Source organism: Gracilinanus agilis, chromosome 3 (genome assembly GCF_016433145.1).
Source record: "Gracilinanus agilis isolate LMUSP501 chromosome 3, AgileGrace, whole genome shotgun sequence".
Lineage (NCBI taxonomy): Eukaryota > Metazoa > Chordata > Mammalia > Didelphimorphia > Didelphidae > Gracilinanus > Gracilinanus agilis.
Genome location: NC_058132.1, coordinates 352890811 through 352913039, shown reverse-complemented (window position 1 = coordinate 352913039; position 22229 = coordinate 352890811). Strand labels below are relative to the sequence as shown.

The window sequence follows — 22229 nt, the reverse complement described above, 5'->3', positions numbered from 1 at the left end:
CTTTTGATTCCCTGGCCCAGGTGTAGTGATGAGCACTTTACACTATTCTTTGTGGAGTTTCTGGGAGAGTGTGGCAGGGGTGGTAAATTTCCTGAGCACTGTCTTTTGGCTACACTGATTATCATATGTATAATTTATTCCCCAGCCACAAACTGCCCCCATGAAAGGGTTGAAAGATGGCTAAGCTTCTGGGGATCCTGAGAACGGTGGGGGATGGTACAGAGTTAGGGGGTGGGAGTGGGAAAACCTTTACTTTCTGATGCTTCAAGGTTTGTTGGAGTTTTCACCTAATCATCTGTTTGAGCATCTTGAAATAAGTATCTATTTCTATGATAGCTATCGAAAACAGGCACCAGATTACACTACACAAGTTGACCTCAACCCTGCCATATTGCTACCAGAATCAAAATATGTAGCAGTCTACATCCAACAGAAAGCTATTTTGTTTTGTAAGCATAACAACCAGGGGGTATCAGTAATATAGTTCCTTTTGTAGCATTGCTGAATGAAGGAATTTGCCAAACATCTTGGGATCTTCTGGCTCAGCATGCACATTTTCAAAAGGGGAATGTTCGTAAATCCACCCCCCTCTTAGCCCATTCTTTCCTCTCCTGCCCATCCTCCTGGGACAAAATGTATTATTATAAATTAGCACAGCACATGAGGAACAGGAAAGAATTTGTCCTTACCCTATATTTCCTTCAATGCTGTTTGGAATCTTTGGCCCAAAGATTTCTTTAGGTGAGGTGAAGTTCTGGGGTGAATGAACTGTGCTAAAGAATTCCCATTTTCATCTTAAAGGTCTCTTCGTTGTGGAATCTCTCAGCTAAAACGTCTGGAGTTCAGAATTTTGCTGCTTACACCCACCCATGGTACTACAGTACTTCAGCTTTTCCAGCTATACATATTTTCTCTTGAAATGAGGTACAGGCTAATCTGTTTCTTTGGATTCCATTGAATAACTATCAATATGTAATTCAAAGAATATTGTATATGAAATGTGGAAATTGTGACTCATTAATTCCTTATTTAAAGCTCTGATTTGGGAGTTATGCTCAAGATGTGTGGTTTAGACTTTTTTGTCCATCTTTCCACCTACTTTCATCATTAAAAACTCCTCAAATCCAGTTTAATTCCTATATCCAGCAGATCACAATTGGATGGTACTTTTATAGGTCATCTTATTCTCTTTCAGATGAGAAAACCAAGATCTAGAAAGATTAAGTGGCCTGTCCATGGTCACATGGTTAGTAAATGACAGGGCAATTTACTTACGTCAGATGACACCCAGTTTAGTACTCCTCTCTCTCATACCTTATACTTACAGGCAAAACCAATGAAAACTGGCAATGAGTTGCTATAGAATCAGGAGAAACCAACCCCAGTTTTGATTTCAAAAATTTAGAACATCCTGAAGGTGTTATATCACCTAAAAGGGAATGACTCAAATGGATAGAGGGAGGCCACACTTGTTCTATAAAAGGTCAATAGTATCTGGTTTCCTAGTTTTGCTATTATTTGAGTTATCTAGATTATGTTATTGAAGGAAGGAAACAAGCATTTAAATAAGTGCCTACTATATACTTTATAAGGTAGCTAGGTGTCTAATGGACAGAGCAGGTCTGGAGTCAAGAAGATTGGAGTTCAAATCCAGCCTTGGCACAGCTGTGTGACCCTCGGCAAGTCACTTAAACCCTTTTTATCTCAATTTCCCCATCAGTAAAATGAGCTAGAGAAGGAAATAATTGCAAGCCATTCCAGTACCTTTACCAAGAAAACTCAAAATAGAGCCACAGAGTTGGACATAACTGAAACAATTACAAAATGTGCTTTATAAGTATTACCTCATTTGAGTCTCACAACAACTATGAGAGGTGGGTGCTATTATTTATTAGTATTTATTATTATAGTAATTATTATTCTCCACTTTATAGTTGAGAAAACCGAGGCAGAAACAACTAAGTATCTTTCCTAGGGTCATAGAGATGTTAAGTGTCTGAAGCCAGATCTGAACACAAGTCTTTCTCCCTTTGGGCGCAGAATTCTATCCACTGAGCCACTTAGCTGCCTCACTGAGATATAACTACTAAAATATTTTATAATGGAACAGAACTGGTAACTAATAGATGTCAGTACAAAACGAGTATAATTATGTGATGCCTTCCCACAAGTCATTTGTAATTTACTTGTAATTCTTGTCTAGAAAACAGAATGAATGGTTAATGAAACAAATGATTTCTGTTTTTTGAGATGAATAGGCATGCAGATATCCAATGCATTTTCTCAGGGAGATGTACAACCAGCCTACTCCCCAATATAAACTTGGAGGGAATAGTCCCTTGGAACTTTAAATAAGCCTAGCCTTTTAACCACAGATCTATACCTTCTTTTTTTTATACCACTTTCCAATTCCAATTAAATTAACAAATTCTTTTTTTCCTAGAAAGATGGATTCAGAGAATCTTAAGTGTTGAAAGGGATCTCAGAGGTCATGCTGACCTCAGATACAGCTTAAAACTAATTGAGAATTCCCATCCTTGGCATCTCCAATAAGTGGCCATTTACTCTTTGCTTGGAGATGTCAAGGGAAGGGCTTCCCACTATGGCCCTAGGTAAAGACCTAATTGTTAGCTACCTTTGTGTGGCTTGCACTCACTGCTCCTGGTTCTGTCCTCTAGGGTTGAACAAATTTATTCCTTTTGCACATAAAGGCTCTCCTAATTCTTGAAGATGGTTATCATTTTTCTCCAATTTTTTTTCTTTTCAGGTCTCAGTTCTTTCAATATCATGATCGTGAGACCTGTTACTACCTTGCTCTTAGAATGTAGGATCCTAAAATGGGACATATGTGTTCCAGATGTGGCCTGACTAGGGAGGGTACAAACTATGGCCTAGATAATTTTGGACATTCTGTCATTGCCACCTAATATCCTATTAACTTTTTGACTCTATTCAGAAAGTCCACAGTCCAACAAATTTTCAGATAAACTGCTTTCTAGCCATACCTCACCAGTCCTCTCTTATGAAATTTCTCTGTCTTTGTAGGACTCTTCATTTATCACCATTAAGTTCTACCATATTAGATTCAGCCTGGTGTTTTAGCCTATTAAAGTCTTTTTGGATCTAGACCTTTTCATCCAATGTATTTAATTATACTGCCAGGTTTTGTGTCATCTAAAAATGTGATAAGCATGTCATATGCAATTTCATTCAAGTGACTAAAAATTGAGTAAGCAGTGCAGGATCTAAGATAGATTTCTTGGGTCTCTCTACCAAACATCCTCCTTTAAGATATCATGAGTCCATTAATTATTACTCTTCGGTTTTGGTCATTAAATTATAACTAAATCTACTTGCTTATATTATTGACTATCCCTCCTCTCTCTTGTTTACATAGAAAATGAGAGGTTTTTTGGTCTTTTCCCCCCATTTTTTCCCATTTCCCCTCATTTTCTCCCTAATACTTATGTGGCTAGCTTTAGTCATACCCAGAAAGAAAAATGATTTATATAGTCCTTTGGCGCTGGTTAAAATTGGCTGATGTAGACCCCCCAAGCTCTGCTTCCCTTTCCTCTCAACCTTTGGCAAAGAGGCTAATGAGTAAAAAAGAACATGGAAGCAGAGAAAGCAGGAATCAGAAAGCCAAGAAAGTGGAAACAACATGAAGATATCATTATGGAAGTTTAAGGAAATGGTATGCCAGACTGGCGGAGAAAGCAGAGCAGATTACAAACAGAAACCGCATTCTGAAAATTGCTCTGCATTAATGACACATACAGAAGGGCCTGGTGAGTCAATGGTCCATCAGACACAACTTAAAACAAATGAACGACAATGGCAATGACACAGAGTGACTGGGGAGGAGACTGGCCAATCTTTTCTTCCGTCTCTGTCCCCTTCTTGTTTCTTTACATTAGAAGAAGTAAATCTTCCTAGTACTAATTAATTCCTTCGCGTATGCTCCTCATGTTTCCCTTAAATGTTCTTTTTGGTTTCTAATATTTCTGAGATTAAATGCTGGCTAACAAAATCCAAGATGCTACTTTACTCAGAACTGAAGTGTGTAGATGATGGGGAAAAAAACACAAAAGGGGCAGATTCAGGAGATAGTTTGACCTAGTTAGAGCAGAGCTTGGAGCTTTTAGGAAGAGGGTGGTATGAGATCAGCAAATCTATAAAAGCATCAGAAAAACCCAGATAATTACACATTTTAAAACTGCAAGTGGGAAAATACAATTTCCTTTCCTTTTTAAAAAATATCTGAGTCCATTTGGCACATAGGAGTCAAAAGAATGCCCTGCTCTTATGAAAGGAAGAAAGAATAAACTACTTGAAGAAGAAAGTAATACCTCTGAAGGGTAGAGAGGTGCTAAGGGAAGCTCCATCCATTGAATAAGGGTATAGTAAAGGTTGTCTGGGAAAGCAGAGATAGATCTAGTTGCCAACTTAGTCTCCCTTGCTCACCAGTGCCATCTGGTGGTTACAACTCATAACAGTCTTTCCAATCAGAATCAAAGAATAATTGTTTCTCAGTCATTTCAATTGAGTCACTCTTCATGACCAATTTGGGGTTTTCTTGTCAAAGATACTAGAGCGTTTACCCTTTCCTTCTCCAGCTAATTTTACGGATGAGAAAACTGAGGTTAATAGGGTTAAGTGACTTGTCTAGGGTGACACAGCTGGTGTCTGAGGCTGAATTTGAATTCATGAAGATGACTCCTCCTGTAATGTATTCACTGAGCCAAATATCAGAATTAGAATAGACCTTAGGAGTCATACAATCTAATTTGTTAACTCATAAGGCAGGCCATTTAATTTTCAGACTGTTTTGAGATTCAGCACAAATATTGAGATTCAGGGCAAAGATTTAGCACTGCTGCAAGGTGGGCACAGAGCTAGGCTTAGAGTCAAGAACACCTGTAATCAAATCCTGCCTCTGACACTTGAGAGCTATATGAACCTGGGCAGGTCACTTAATTTCTGTGTGACGCGGACAATTCTTTATTGCTTCCTATTAAGTCAAAGACTGAATTGGGTAGAAATGGTTCTTCCATCAAGAGTTTCCAGGGCTGATAATTAAAGATCCTTCAAGAGTGGACCAAAAGTTTTCCTCATCTTACATGAGAAAAAGAAGGCATAGATGAGTAACCATTGAGGGCCACACAACAAAGAATGAAATGAAATTTGGCTGATTACTTAGATCTTTTGATTCTTCGTGTAGCCTCATTATGTTTCTTGCAAATTCTGTGTACACTGATTTAATATTGTGTTAGTCTCTAGTATAAAACTGACAACACAAACCTGGATAAAATACATGGGATATATGAATGGGAACAAAGAAAGAAATTATTTTGGAAGACGGGGAAATGGAAACACTCTTTAAGGTGCATTTTGACATCTACTGTGAAATACTGTGCATTTAGAAGATTATAAGCATTCATATTCAAAAGCTCTTCCATATGGAGGTTTATACACCTTCCAACAGCAGTGAAGTCTTTTTTTTTCCTATATAGCTTTACAAATAATTTAATGGGATATCAAAATAGCATTTAATTTTGTTGGCTCCAGATCACAATACTGAGGCAGCAGTAAGCCACAGACAGTGTGTGTCTATACACCACAGTCTATGGGTCTGTAGCATGGTTAGGAATGCTTTTAACCATTAAGGACAGCAATAAATCCCCAAGAAACACATTAACTACAAGTTTGAGGAAAAATAGGTTGAACTTGCAGATGCCTACTGACAAAAAGGAATTGATAGAAGATGGTAGAACAACACATGAACTCAGTAGTGTGAATGGTGTTTGAATTAGGCAGTTCAGGAAAGGAGTTTGAAGACCCTGGTACTTAAAAAAAAATATTGGGCTCTGAAAAGGCACACTTAGGGGGATTTAAAAAACCCTAGCAAGTATGTTAAACTGAAATGAAATTACAAAAGTTATGAATGTATTAAAAAAGGTCAAATTTTCTATAATCAGAACCCAGGAGATCATGACTACTTAGGAAAACAAGAATTGTTGTTGTCCAGTCATTTCAGTCATATCAGATTCTTAATGACCCTATTTGGGGCTTTCATAGCAAAGATACTGGAAAGTTCCTTCTCCAGCTCCTTTTATAGATGTGGAACTGAGGTCAACAGGGTTAAATGACTTGTTCAGGGTCACACAGCTAGTAAGTGTTTGAGGCTAGATTTGAACTCACAAAGATGACTTGGCACTCTATCCATTGTATTGCCTAGCTGCCCTAAAAAAGAATACAAAGATTTTAATTCAGTTCCTTGAAAAATGGATCAAAATTTATTATCTACCTGTTATATAATATAGGCTATGAGATTCAATGATTGAATATCTGTGAACATATCATGTGAAGACAAGAAGATCTTTCAAATTATGACTGTCATCAAAATATGGTACTATTATCAATAGTTCTTACTAAAAGAAAGCTAAATTCATGCTACAAATAGAGAAACAAGGAACAAAAATAATATAGTAGTCACTTTATACCCTTTCTTATATATTTATATTATTATATCCTTTGTACAGTTAAAGAAAACAAAATATGATCCACTGAAATGATTTGTTCAATGTTACATAGTCATTGATAGATTATAACACTTTATCTTAGAACTTGAATTTAGTTCTTTTGATTTGCAGTACAATGTTCTTTCATTTAATTGGCAGTTCTTAAACTTTTTCTCACTAGAGCTGCTGTGCCCTATACAACTCCTCTCCAAATTTAAAAAAAAAAAAACACCATCTCACTTGATATGGTAGTTGGTTGTAATGGCAATGAAGTCAGAAAAAAATGGTCTAACTCTGAAATATAGAGATAAGCAGCCTCAACTCATTCTTGGAGCCTTTCACCAGCTCTTTGGATCTCAGCAAGCTCTGATTTATATCAGGCCTTAGGAACTTTTTTCATAACTCCTTTAGTAGAACTATGGATATAGGACAAAATCCCAACTCCTTTTCCACAACACTAAACACTTCAAGAGTAGAATCTCTTAGATGATAAACATGCGTCTCTCTTTCTGAGATAAGTATTCCAGAAAAAAAGACAATTCTAGACCTCAGTTTTCCTAATTACAAAATGAGAGGTTTGGATTACAGTTGCTTCCAACTTTAAATCTATGATCCTGTGGTCTTTGGTAAATTGTTGTAAACCAAATCACAATTTAAAGACACTAAAAGAGTTTTGCCGTTTAAATTTAGTTGTTGCCATTGAATGAAGAATCTTTGGTAAATGAATTATTTCCTAAAATGTCTTGTAAATATAAACTTTAATGTATGGGGTTTGCTTACGATGAAATAAAATTTTTAGCATTTCTTAGAGAAACTGGCAAATAAACACAGAAAATCAAACTATTTGTGAATTTTTAAGAAAACCAAACTCACATTCATCTTTATACTTTAGGACACAAATATCTGACTGTGAAAGAATACCTTCCCTATAAACAATTCATCCCACATTCTACCCTTGCTTCAATGGCTTCATTCAGGTGTCGGATGCATAAATTTGGAATCAACAGTTTACTAATATTTCTCTTAATCAGTGCCAGTTACTTCAAGGGCCTATGATTATTGTAGCCCCATTGGAATTCTGAAATTAGGTGAAAAAAACTCTTTTTAGCATTTTTTTTGTGTGGTATTTCTATCACTTAACACAGTGCCTGGCACATAGCAGATGCTTAATAAGTGTTGAGTGATTAATTAATTGACATATATACCTCACTTCCTCTTTAGAATATATGCTTCCTTCAGGTCATGGGCAATGTTTTGTATAACTTTGTATCTAGGAAAACATCTAGTATCCTATCTTGCATGTAGCAGGCATTCAATAAATGTTTCAGGATGAATGAACCAATGCTATGATTTGTATTATTAAACACTGAGTTGCTGTTTAAAAATATATTGGGTATCTAAGTGCTATGAAAGTCAGTCACATGAAAGTTTCCTCGGTGTTACCTTGACAATTTGGCATAACAGGATCATAAACCATTGTTCCTGGTTCAGATCACGACATGTGTATATAAACACCTAAACTACACTATATTAATCATTTATTAGGTATATGTTGACCCTCGAGTGCACAGAAAGATGAGGTTGAAATATGATAGATATACATATGTATGCATAAATATAATTCACCATTTTGTAGGTAGATATGGGTATAGTCAAATTATTGATTCATTAAAACAAAAATCAAAATCAGTAGAAAACATAAAGATGAAAAAGAGGCTGTAACATGTAATTAGAACAGCTCCTGTTCTTGAACCTGATCTGTTTTTTTTAAAAAACCTATTGATGTGAAAAAAATGGAAATATTTGTTGAAGTGCATAAAGAAACCATTGTTGACTTGAGTTAGGAATCACTGTTTCCTATGGAAGTTCAACTGAGGTAAAGTAACTTTATTAATGTAAAGAAGGTCAAAAGAGCCTAGAAAAACTATGTCGGCTGGTGAAAAAGAAAACACTTAATCTCTTTGCCAAGCAGAGAAATGTGACAACTCAAAGCAGTAGCTGCTTTGAATATAAAAGTATTTTCAAAATAACATGTAGGAGGATGATAGAAGATTAAGAACAATGTTGCATCATGAAACAGAAAGAAGCAAAAGAGAGGAAAACAATACAGAAACCTTGACATGAGACTTGATTTTATGCTAGACCATCCCAAGAGCATTTAAAGATGAAACTGGAAGGACAACAAACCAATGAAACATGGAAGAGGTCTGTCAACATTTCTATAACAAACTAATTTCTCCATCAGCAACAGCAAAGTCTCCACATTTGGATTCTAACATGTGCTACATAAGGAAGCAGAAATGGCTCTAGAGGAAAACAAAGATAGGAAATTATGTTTGCAGATGCTGATTGCATCAAATCATGGAAAATTACAGAGCCTTCTAAATGAGATTCACAAACAATCAAAAGCATTTGGTTTAATAATCCAAACAGTAAAAACCAAGTGGATGAAGAATTCCTATATTCAAAAGTATGATATATAGAGGGATGGGCAGACAATTGAACTAGTCCATCAAGACACATATCTTGGACAAACACTACAGAGAAACTATAAGCTGAGGTCCAAACTGAACTGGTGGAAAAGAGCAGACTATATTATCATTGGATAACTGCTCAACAGTTTCATTCCATGCTTCTCCCTGAAACAAAATTCTATTTTTCTAACACCAATATTTGTCCAGTAATGCTATATGGCCATGAATCTTGGAACATCGTTATTTGCAAATAATAAAAATTATAGGGCTTCCAAAAGGCAGAGAGACATATGGTAGATGTGTTTGCCAAAAGGAATTGCATACAAATTATTATCAAAGATATATATGATTGAAAAAGAAGGTAGGCTGGTCATGTAGTGAGAGCGCAGGATAACAGTTGGTCAGGCCACATGCTGCTATACTACATGTGTAATTTGAAGAAACCTAGAGGAAAGGTCCCTAGAACACTGGGAAGAATCTCTGGAGAAATTTATGGGAAGACATGAATAAGGTTTGAACAGGCTGAGAAGAAACAGATGAGTTGAAACCTATACCGCTGTAGGGCATATTCACAATGGCCAACAAGATGATGGGCCCACTGAGGTGATGAGGCAAATTACACAGGTATATATTATATATGATTATAATTTGTGGTGTTTTAAAGATAGAGAATAACATTTTTCTGGAGAAAAAAAGTTTCTATTCCTTTGTTTGGGAAGAGCCAGTCACATTGTTAAGTTTAATAGTATTGGAGTTTACTGTAAAATACAACACCCTATTAGTATTAGTGATCAGAAACAAATGGTTGTCTCCCCTTCTCCCAGTTAATTGTGATTCCAATTGTCATCCAGCGTTTCTGTACTGAAGGTGACTTACTAGTACATAGCCCATTGGAACATTACACAATCATATAAAATCATTACACAAATGTAATTACTTAAATAACAAATTTTACCAGTTCCAGCTTGGCCAATGTATCTCTGACTTCTATGGATTCAACCAGAAAGTTTTCTAGCTTCTCAAGGTAGGATATATTTAGATTCATTATAGAGACTCCTCTTTGTTCCTTACTTTGGTATTATAAAACTTTTAAGGTCCTATAATCTCACTGATTTGTGTACACCCTACAAGGATACATACCGAACATCATTCATGCCTGCTCCTCTTGACCATATTTTTCCTTAAATCCTCTACAGAGAGCTGACCCAAAGTATTGGGGTTCTTCACTTCAGTTTTCTTGATATTGTGTGTATAACAATGAAGCAACAGGCTATTCAAGTTATATTTTGCTCTTGGCCATGGCTGCCCTACTCTTCTTCCCTAGTTACATAGTTCTCTGATAAACTTCCTTTATGAATATTTTTTGGTAATGTGTTTACTCACACCCACCACTGCCCTTTTGAGGACTACCAGCTTTAATTCTTCAGAGACTTTGGGGGCATCAATCAACTTTAATCAATTAATAAGCATTAATTAAGAATCTAATGTATACCAGGAACAGTACCAGGTAATGGGAATTACAAAGACAGAAACAAAACAGTCTGCCCTTAAGATGCTTATATTCTATCAGGAGACATATATACACGTGCTGATTGCAGTAAATTAAAAATGCATACAAAATAAACATACTATGATTTTGAGAAAAAAGCATTAGAATTCAGGGAGATCAGAAGAGGCCTTTTGTTGCAAGTATTGTATGAGCTGAGTTTTGAAAGAAGCTAAGGAGATTTTAAGAGATGGAGGAGAGGAAAGAAGGAAATCTATGTAGTGGGGATAGACAGGAGATGAAATGTCATATGCAAGAATACTACATTGGAGAATTGTCAAGAGCTTGAAAGTGAGTAATATCTGAAAAAGACAGGCTAGGGTCATATTGTGAAGGACTTTAAATACTAAACAGCAGACTCTATGCTGGATTGATGCCATTAGTTCAATGTTATCTATGAATAGGAGCCAGCACACTATCATATCTATAGGGAATCCCTCTTCTATCTGGACTATGTGTTTGGCATCCTCCCTGAAAATGGCAAAAACCTTTGGTAGGTATACCTCTTTCTATTTTATTCTGAGATTAGTATGAGAGGATTATTGAACAAAGTTATAGTTGTTACTTTTCTCAAGAAATTTTGCATGATTTTGGTACATATGCGAGACCCCTTGTTGGAAAGCTATTAAAGCACTGTTTTATTCTTCCAAAACAAATGCTTTTTAAAAATCAGCAACCAACCAGCACAGTAAGAACTTGCTACACTGTCAGTCTACTATATGAAGAATGATCTGCCAAGGTACACCATTTATAAAATACTCTTTTCAATTCTCAAACCTACATCAGGGATGTCCTCAACCATATGTAGATTATTCTCATAAAATTTTAGAATGGAGAAAGTAGATATAAGGGCTGGTGGTTATTGACATTCTCTGGATTGCTTTTTTTGAGTAATAATAGGGTCTGAGTGCCTTGGTCTAGACAGATGAAATCACTTGTCTTATTAAATCCTAATGCCTACTGATCATCATTTGTTATTCCCCAATGTGATTCCTTTGTTCCAGCCACGTCAGTCTACTTGGCTTCCACCCCAACGCATCTCACTTATGGCTGTTTTTCCTTTGCTGTTCTCTTCACCTTCTCCCTCCTATTTTCCATCAACACAAATCACATGTATTCTTCAAATCCCAGATCCAAAGCCTCTCCAAGAAACCCTTCTTTACTAACTCCTTCCCATAGTGATAACTTGCTTACTTTTCTTCATCCTTTGGACTCTGTTATCAATCGTACTCGTTTTTGTTCCCTAGGCATTTCACATATGTATGTTTTGTCTTTTCATCTAGTCAGCAAGCTCTTTATTGTTGGGATAGTCTTTCCTAGTTCTTCTGTATCTTTAATACTCTCTAGGAGGGAATTATTATGTTATATTGAGAATATTTAATATGTGTTTTTGAGTGAATGAGCTCAAGCCTGCACCTCTGCCCAGAAATATAATTTCCATCATAAGATGAGAGATAATAAGAAAATAGTATGTATTGGAGAAAATAATGATTAAGGAGTTAGCAGAAAAAAAACAAAAGGAAACAACTTGTTGGCGAAATATCAGTGTATTAATAATGGTGGCACGTATGGGGGAAGATTTGTAGATGGGGTCTTCTTGAAAACTGGTAGAAATAAGGACCACATTCAAAAATCTACAAGCATGTTCTTTATTCTGCCTAGAAGATATAGCCCTGAGGGCACTTGTAGATGTGTGTGTATGTATGTGTGTGTGCAGGATTATTTAAATTTGGTTGTGGAAATCACTGACAGATATGGAGGAGTGCTAATTTTGTATAATGAAATTTGCCATGGGCAGAGGAAGCACATATGAAATTGTCACTAGCAGCTGCAGATAAGAATTAAAGATATACTATAGTAAGAGATAAAATGGCAAGATGAGGAATAGGAGCCTAAAAATAGAGTTATCAACCATTATAAGAAGGAAATAATAATCACTACATGATTATAAATGTTAAGGGGAATAACTTAGGGTGGCTGCAGATAGGGCACCAGGAAATGATAAATCAGCTTTAAAATGAGAGACGGTTTTTTGGGGGACTTTATAAGAAAAAAAACAACAGACTAGCTAAATGCTAGGAACATGTTGATGGCAGCATTCAGGTATGGGTTAGGTTAGAAGTCTCTTCCAAACCTCTGATTCTGTTGTGACATGTAGCTGTGACTGGTTTTTTCCAGGCCCAGATTGTTTTCATTTTGACAATTCCACTGGTGAGATTTGTATAGTGGTGGCTCAGTCCATCATCATCAAGCCTGTCCTTGTTTTTTCCAACTTTCACTAAATAGATGACGGGAAAGAGCACCTATAAAATGGTAAATTTCCCATTACAGTTTATTTGGTTATTTTTTTTTTTAAGTGGGATAAGCAAAGTGTCTCTTAAGAAGATTTGTATCGGCCATAGCTAGTAGGTCATCACAGTGGGAAAATATAATCAAATATAAACTGTTTCAATGCTTAACTGAGCCAAGGCTTAAAAGTACCAAGAAAAAGGTTACTCTAGCTGACTGAATGACAGGCAACCAGCCATTAGTGAAGGAAGAAACTGGGAAAAAGTCATTAAGAACAATCAATTTAATCAGGCTACTATAAGAAGAGGGCAAGTTCTATGTCAAGAAGTCAATTGTGACAAACTTCAAGATGTATGATTTTAAAAATAATTAAGCTCTCAGAGGCAGCTATGTGACACAGTGGATAAAAAGCTGGGCTTGGAAACAGGAAGATCAGAGTTCAAATTTGGCCTCAGACACTTAACTAGCTGTGTGACTCTGGAAAAGTCATTTAACTTCTGTTTGCCTCAGTTTCCTCAGTCATAGCCTAGGGATAATTATAGCAATTTCTCAGGGTTGTTGTGGGGATTAGAGGAGATAATAATTTTAAAGTGCTTCGCACAGTGCCTGGTATAAATTAGGTTCTATATAAATGTTTATCCCCCTCATTCCTCTTCTTTACCTCCTTCTTCTACCCCCACAACCCCAAATGAAAGTGATAAAAATGAATGATAAAAAAAGGAGACTGCTCAAAGGAAAGATACTTTGTTGGGGCTTCTAAAATGACACACTTAATAATTATTTATTGAACACTTACTATGGACAAAACACGAAGCACTATGCTGAAATTCCTAAAAGATGAAGTATAATGAAAACAATTACAAAGAGGGAGAAAAATCGGTTCTAAAGAAATGAAACCACATGAAGGAGATATACAGAAAAAATGGTTGACTATATGGTAGGGAAAACTTTAGTTACTTTGTAGAGGTAAAAAGGCAGAGCCATGGTTCTTTTGTATAGCAGAATAACAGATATATGGAATTCCTGGGGTGGGGAGCAGTCTGATCATATAGCTATATTATGGAAACTTCTATAATTGATTTCTTTGCAATGGTCATAATTATGGAAAGGAAAAGGAAACTACCTGCCATCGAGAAGCTTATTCCATTCTAGTTTGGTTACAATAAATTAGTGTGAACCCCAAGTGTTTTTCGGAATTGTCCAACTTGTCCTGAATTCCATAAATAAACTCTTTTAGAGGATGCTGTTTTTTGCCATGTCTCTATTACAGTACTTCACAGATGGACCATTTTTGTCCTTCCAAAGTCTAAGAATAACTCTTTCAGCTATCAAGACATACCAAAATCCAGTTCAGCTGTTCCTTTGGGATTCCAGTTAGTTTAGACACATCTGCTGAGATACATGCATTTGAATCCAAATGAAGCTTTTGTTTGATTATACATTTGAACATTTATAAGCTTTTTTTTTGCCAGAAATCTTATTTTTTGGCATTCTTCAAACATAGATCTATAGTTGTAAATACTGTCTTTGAACACCTCCAGCACAAAACTCAACCTATTCATGTGAACAGGTGCTAGGGAAGGTTATGGAAGATTTTCTACTGAATCAGCCTTATAGTTTGTGACTTTCTCAACACATACAGTCAAACTTGCCAAAAGGGCCTTCAAACTTGCTTGAGCAGTTTTCACTCATATAGAAATATATTCGCACATGCAGACAGCCCTAGTAAAAGCAAATCAAAGATTTGTATGCCCTGTAAGAATGAAGTCTCTTTCTTAAATATTAAATACCATATGTAATAAAACCTAACAAAAAGTGGTGTGTACCAAAAATATAGGTATAATAGTTTCAAATTCTCAATTTGTTTCTAACCCTCTTCTTTTTCCACTCCCTGTCTCTCTTCCCAAGGTTCATATGTAGGTCTTTTAGTGGAATCTTTCTGTTCTATCTTCCTATTCTTCAGTTTCAATTATATGCCCTAGCACACACCTTTTTAGTCACGATGCAATTCTGCTATGTACTTTTGCCAATTCCTTTTACTTGTAAACATTTTTTCATGTACTTATTCCAAATAGTATTCTTTTCCAACATGAATAAGATTAATTTCCAGTCATCCTACCAAAAGTCAAAACAACAGGAGAAAAGATTGTTTTTCTAAAGTCTATTGTTTTTCTAAAGTTTACCGGTGGAGTCTTCCACTCACCTGATTCTCATCAACTTTTTCTTTTTAAGTTAAACTGGAATATAGCCATAGTATCCTTTGAATCTGAAAATGCGTTATACAACCAAATCATTTCTGTAATGGACATACCCAACACTCATATGGAAATTTGCTTTGGGGTAGGTCTTATGACTCTGAACCATATGTTATAGGGTGGTCAAAAACCTTTGTATACACCCACTCATCAGATTGTCTGGCTCTTTAATTCAGAGAATAAGGGGGTTTATTTGCAAAAGTGAATCATTTCCTTCAAAATATCCTTTACCCTATTTACATGCTTGCATATTCCTTCCATTTTGTTTTTCCCCTACAGCTTTACCAAGGGAATTAATTATCTAGAGGAATAGGAACATACAGTAAGTACATCTGAGATACAGGATGAGACACAGTATGTCATCTATTAGGCCTGGCTAAGACCAGCAGCTGATGCTAAATGGTAAGGAACATGCACCAAATGTTTTTTAATCACAAAGTTAGTAATTAATTGCTCTTTAAAATACATTTTTATGCTTCTTTCTGTCTGTGTACATGAAATACACATTTAGTGCATGCCAAAAATTAAAGCATTATGGTTTAAATGTGACTGGCACGGAAGTCCAGAAATCAGAGTTAATGTTCCCGCAGCAACTTTAATTCTGTCCGTGGGCACACAGTGCAGTAGTCTTTCATTCTGTGATAGTACATATATCTATGTTGTTTTGAGGGGTTGGTAAATGAAGGGCTTATGCCTGCAACTATAATTGAGAAGGAGATGGAATTGGAGAGAGAGAGACAGAGGGGGAGCGAGAGAGACATAGAGAGGAAAAAATCAGAGACAGAGAAGGGGGGAGAAAGAAACAGGAAAACAGAGAAAAAGAGAGACAGGAAGAGAAACATAGGGGAAAGAGAGAATGAGAGAAAAGAGACACAGATAGGAGAGAGATAGATGGACAGAGAATGAGAGGGAGGGAGAGACAGAAAGACATGCAGAGAAAGGGGAGAGAGAGACAGAGAGACAGAGAAAGAGATGAGAGAGATGAGAGAATGAGAGGGAGGGAGAGAGAAGCAGAGAGAGAATGAGAGAGAGAGATACAGACAGAGAGCTATTCTTCATATACATTGTAAGAAACAATGTCCCTATGCCCAGCATTGTGTAATCCTAGAATGAAAGACTCTGCGGTGATGCAGACACTCAAGGGGACATTTACTATAGCTGTGGGAACCCAAACTTTGCATTTCCTGACTTGTATAATTAAAATGTTGGCCTTTATGTGGCATTAATGGAGTTTGCCACTAAAAAATTTTTCTTTGTTTTGTTCTCCCCCACCAAATGCTTTAAAAAGTTCAAAATGAACAAAGTAATAAAAATTTTAAACACAGGGAATGGATTAGTATGGCTGAAAGATTGGCCAGGAGTGGGGGTTAAGGGGTGGAGAAAGGCTGGTGTACACCAATGGGGAGAGACAGAAAATCAAAAGCTTGCCATAATCCTCTCTACAGTATAAAGCTATAGTAAAATCATTCTATCTCCAGAGCTAAAGTTAAACCCACCTACACAACAGTTTGTTAATGTTTAAAGGTTAAATTAAAAATAAATAAAAACTGCTAATGTATAAGTACATTTTGGCAAGGGCAAAGAAATGAGAAAATCTGAGGTGGACAGTGTAAAATCCGCATCAAACAGAGAATTATCAGCCTGAGAGCAAGTTCTCTTATCAGCGGGGGTATCTCAGAGAAGTAAACTAAAGGAGAATTTGCTCTTCTTGTCCATATTCCTATTTGAAAGCTGTGAGAAAATTGAGGGAAAGAAATAAAATATCAAAAGAATAACAAAGATAGAAATAAAATAAGGGCTGAATGGGGGAAAAAAGCAAAGTTATAAGAATAATTGGGGGCTATTTCTGTCACAGATACATATTATCTATAGTTTGTCTAAACTGGACAGAGAAACAAGGAGGCTTTCTCAAAACAGTGAATGTCATCAGCTTACTAATACTCTGGTTTTTAATAGCTTTGTAGAAACACTTAATGACGGCATCAACCCAGCTCACTTTCTCCATTTAGAGTTGAAAACTGCTCAGTCTCCAAAATCTGGGGCTTTTCTACTCTGTATGTTTCAAAAGCACATCATTCTACTGTGCGTTATTATAATTTGAATTTATTCATACATTTTAAGTTTTTAAAATGGGTGAGCAGAAGGTGAGTTAAGATGGAGTGGAAGGAGCTTATTACAGGACAAGTATGTTAGGAAGTGCATTTTTGCAAATTGGTAAAAGTTTTAGAAGAAAATATTAATTCATCGTTTAAGAAAAGTACTTCTCAATGACATTTCTTTTTGTTCTTTTCTTCTAAATAGTATTAGGATCTACTGGAGAGTTTTAGAATGGTTTAGAAGGCTAAATAACTAGCTGAGAATTTGGGCGCTCAGGGTTGGGGGTAGCTGGGTGGCTCAGTGATTTGAGAGCCAGGCCTAGAGATGGGAGGTCCTAGGTTTGAATGTGGCCTCAGACACTTCTTAACTGTGTCTGGGCAAGTCACTTAACCCCCATTGCCTATCCTTACCACTCTTTTGCCTTGAAGCCAATACACAGTATTGACTCCAAGACGGAAGGTAAGGGTTTAAAAAAAAGATCATCAGGGTCCATGCTATAGGTTGTTTTTCCAGTTGGGGTGAAGAGTTTGGAGCAATCTATTTACATATGAATGCCTGACCCTCTTGGTGATCAATGGTAGACATAGACAAGGGCAGGAGTACAAACTGGGGTCATGGCACAGAGAGTAGCAATCGGACTTTCCTAGATAAAACCAATAAACTTGCCTCATTAGCTTGGTCCTAAGTCATTTCATCAATCTGGGTGTCAATTTTCTCAGTTTTTTCATCTGTAAATTGGGAAGAATGATACTGACTGACAGGAAAAGGATATTATAAGGAATGACTAAGAATAATATTGTCAAGCACATGACAAATAGAAAGGTGCTATAAAAATTCAGTAACCTGTGAATGCTCAGAACACCACACCCTAGTGAATGTTTCTGAAGTTAAGGAGACTAACATGTCAAGGGCACTATTTTTAAATGCCCCAAATTTGTTAGTTATAAATGGGAACTGAAGCCTTTACCTTAAAGAAATTAAGATTTTAAATTGATCCATGGCAAGAATAACATTTTAGAGGAAAAAAAGAAAACTTTTGAGTATAAGTAGACATCCCAAAAACTTTACTTAAAAATAAACCTCTTTTCCCTCTTGCCTCAGAAAATCTTCAAATGGACAGATTTCTGTGAATCTTTCCCAAAACAATTTTCAATCTGATTTTGAGGCTCAAAGCAGAACAAATAAGAACCTAAATATATTTTTCCAGAGAAAACTAAAACCAAACAAAATAGCAGATCGGAACAGAGGAATAAGAATCTATCTTGAAAAATAAACAAATAAACAAATGAAAGAATCCTTTGAAGAGATGGAGATTCCTTCTTGTCTCCCTCTTCTTCACCCTTTACTGCTGTCAGACATCCTATTGGGCAGAAACCCACTAGCTTCATTTGGATTAGTGAGGTACTATTGTATCAGTAACCTCACATTCATATTATTCCCGCTGATAAAGGGGAGTCTCTTTGTGTGGATTTTAGGATAATGGCAAGCTTTTGGGGTTAAAAAAGATATGTGTGGCAAAGTACAAAGTTAAATAAGATGAGGGTATTTCTCTTTATTGAAGCAATTCATTTTTCTTGTGGCAGGTACCTACTATATGCTATTGTTCCCCTCAGACTATCATGGGGAAAAGTTCAACATGGGGAAAAGGACTAGGCACCATACTCAGTTGAGTGCCACCTTCTTGGGAGTTTTAAAGAAGAGTATGTACATATGTCCACTGATACAATGCCATGTTGTTTTTTAATTTCTATGACAATTAGTACCAGGACAGAAACTGCCAGGCAAAAGGGTTGTCCTTTCTAGTATGTTAGAGCACAAAACAATGTCCCTGACTCTGGACTCCTTAGGGACAGCTAGGTGGAGCAGTGGATGAAGCACCTGAGCCTAGAGTCAAGAAGTTCAAATCTGGTCTTGGACACTTACTAGCTATGTGACCCTGGGTAAGTCACTTAACTGTTTGCCTCAGTTTCCTGTAACATGGAGATCATAAAACACCTACCTTTTAGGGTTATAGGTAAGAATCAACTCAGATAACATTTGTAAAGCATTTAACAGGGAGCTTAGCATTCAGCATGTGCTCAATAAATGCTAGTTCCCTTACTTTTCCTCTTCCCCCAGGCATGTTTACATAGAAGGTAATTGATCTCCTAGACTTCAAAGTACTTGCAGATTTGAACATCAGATTATTTCCTTCTTTGCCTCCACTATTTTCTAGTACCAGTTGGTGAATATCCTCCTGACAGGGAGGTGATGGAGCCAGGGTGCATACTGAGAAATATATATTTTTAGACATGTTTAGTATGATAATCTATTTTGTTTGATTATGTATATTTGTTACAAGGGTTTGTTTTTCTTATTCAATGGGAGGGGGAGAGATGGAAGAGAAAATAAGGTGGATTTTCATTAATTAAAAAAAATTAAGTTAAAAAAAAAGTTGGTAAGTGTCCCCGGCTCAGGAAAGATTACAAGCTTCTTTCACCAAGTCTTTTGCCTGTTAGTTTTACCCTCTACCCGGAGGGGCTGGATGAATAGGCAAGAAGATGTTAAACTCATCCAACTTTTGGCTTCTTTGTGGAGGGCTGCTGAATAGTTTTACATCTGTACTGTTAGGGGAAGTATCGATGGGAGATTTGGAATCTCATTTTCCCACTAACACTTTGATCTTTGTGAATGGGATTAACGGCATCCTTGTTTGAAAATAATGCTTATTTATTTTTATTTTATTCACTGAGAAGCATATCTGCCAGTTCGGTGCCTGTTATTAAGTATTCTTTAAATACACGGTTCTAGGAATTATATCTTGATACTGAAAAGAATTTTCTTTGAGATGAAACCCTCCAAAACATTCTATACTACCTCCTTTCCATTGTCTTACATATTTGTTTCTCCTTTCAGGCATTGGTGTAAGGTTCCAGAAAAGAAAAGAAAAGAAAAGAAAAGAAATCTCTTAAACGTGATTTATCAACTTTCTTAAAATAGAATTTGGAGAAGTGGCTCCCAGATCAGTGGGAAGACAGCAAAAATAAACAGCAATGAAGTGATTTCAATAGGGAAGAGCTCATTAAGCTGCCCACTTCCAAATTTAGCCCTCAGGCATTTTTTTTAATTAAAAAATATTTTTAACCTGAATTCTTATTGGCTTCAGTGAAGTCTGGGTGGTTTCTGAATTCTTGGAAACCATTTCCTTTTCTTCTGTTAAAATTTGTGCTATGCTTTAACCACTTCAAAATCAATTGAAAACTGTAAAGAGAAAATTTTAGTCAAACAATACGGGATTCCAATAATCAATGGGCATCTGAGATGTCGCATACATTTTCAAAATGGAAGTATCCTTGGGCTCTACTGGACTTCTGAGGTCCACAACACATTGTTTAATTTGCCAATGAGAGAAATAGGGTTTTCTAGCATATGAGGAAACTAGAAAATAATAACTAAAAAAAAGTAATAGTACAACTTATTTTATAAGTTGATAGACTGTAAATAAGTGTAGTCTTTCCCTCCTAAACCACCTCTGTAGTTAATGGTGTGATCACGTCATCTAAATGATGATAGTTTAAATAACAGTGGGGTCCTCAAATCAAAATGGTGGGAGGGTAAATCTTGGTCACAAATGGAAATTGTCTGCTGCAATCCAGTAAGTCTGAAGAAATACACTGTTCTAAGTACCACATAAGACACTGTCACTGAATTGGTGTACTCACAATCAGATGACCCGGTGTGAGCGTGTGAGTTTGTCAGTGAATGTGTTGAGTGGATGAGGGCTGAGTCTGGAGACGGAACAGCTTCAAAGTTCAGGCAGGGAAGGCCTGGCTTGGCGCTGCATCCACTCGGCTGAGTAATCTCATTCTCCTCAGATGCCTTCTGGTTTTCAGCTGTCTTGGGTTTCTTCCTGAAAATAAACAAAGGGCTCTTTGAAGGAACTGACTGCATATTTGGGAAAAGGCATTTTTAGAATCTGTTAAAGATAACTTGATTTTTTTTTTTCTGAAGGGGATGGGGAGGGGGGTGGAGGAGAGAGACAGGAGGTCCTGTATGTCCCTTGTTTTGAAACAAGCTGATCCTTGTTTTTTCCCCTCCAGTAATGGCCTAACTGGGAACACATTAAAGCATATGGGCCAAGCAAGCAGCTCCACATTTGGTCTCTGCTGACTGCATAAAAAAGACCCTGTCCCAGGACTTTAGACAAGTTGAGCTACGTATGGCTGACATTATCCAAGAACACATCCTTTTTCATAATAGTTCTAACATGGTCTGGAAAAATACCAGCGAAGGTTTTTTACAGTTCTAGCCATCTACCCAGCAATTGTCAGGGTGATTAAAAACATGCAAACTTCCCTTGTGAAACATACCCTATGGATACTCAAATCATTTGTGGTATTGATTTTTAAAACTAAATACATGACTTGAAAGCAAATCCCCAGTCCTCAGGCCTCAAATGAAACAGAATATTTACCAGTCTCTCTGTAGTGAAATAGTAGGTGAATTAGTGAAAAGATAAGTAAATGAAGTAGATGAAGGAATACCTTAATTCTTATCCCCTTAAGGTTTGGATTTCTTTCTATTTTCATGGGTGGTTGGAGAGTTTAGGTGTGTTTTGTTTATTTAGATGGTTTGGATATATTTGAGAAAGGTGAGAGGAGCTGTAGGATAACTGTTATTTCATGTTGGGAGAAAGAAATCTAAAGAGCTCAGCTATAGGTCAGGTCAGGTCAGCTCAGTTCTTTCCTTCTCAACTTATAATCGAAACAACACACAAAAAAGTTCTTTGTTTATAGCGTTCCATGGATGGTGACTATTCAAAGCATTCGTTATAGATTTATTTATGGTTTCGAATTTGTTGTAACCAGGCCAACCAAGCATTTTGTTTCTCTGAGTATGGGAATAGGATTGTAATATAGAAGGTTCTGTAATGATATTCATTATAATGGGAATTAAAATTAATATTCAAAAGCATTTACAATGTTGAGATGTAGAGATTTACAATGTAGAAATATTATAGGATGTGTTTCTGGTTCAACAGGTGTCATAACTGAACATCATCAGAGAG

At 36.5% G+C, this 22229-nt stretch overlaps 1 protein-coding gene across 1 annotated transcript in view; it reads right to left on the bottom strand.

Annotated features, from left to right (window-relative positions):
* Positions 1 to 21493, bottom strand: part of ZBTB20 (zinc finger and BTB domain containing 20) — a 57318-nt gene extending 35825 nt beyond the window's left edge. The window contains exon 1 of the mRNA XM_044670086.1: positions 20884 to 21493. Coding sequence (XP_044526021.1) covers positions 20884 to 21112 — 229 coding nt within the window. The 5' untranslated portion in view covers positions 21113 to 21493. The remainder of the gene's footprint in view (positions 1 to 20883) is intronic.
* Positions 21494 to 22229: the final 736 nt, after the last annotated feature.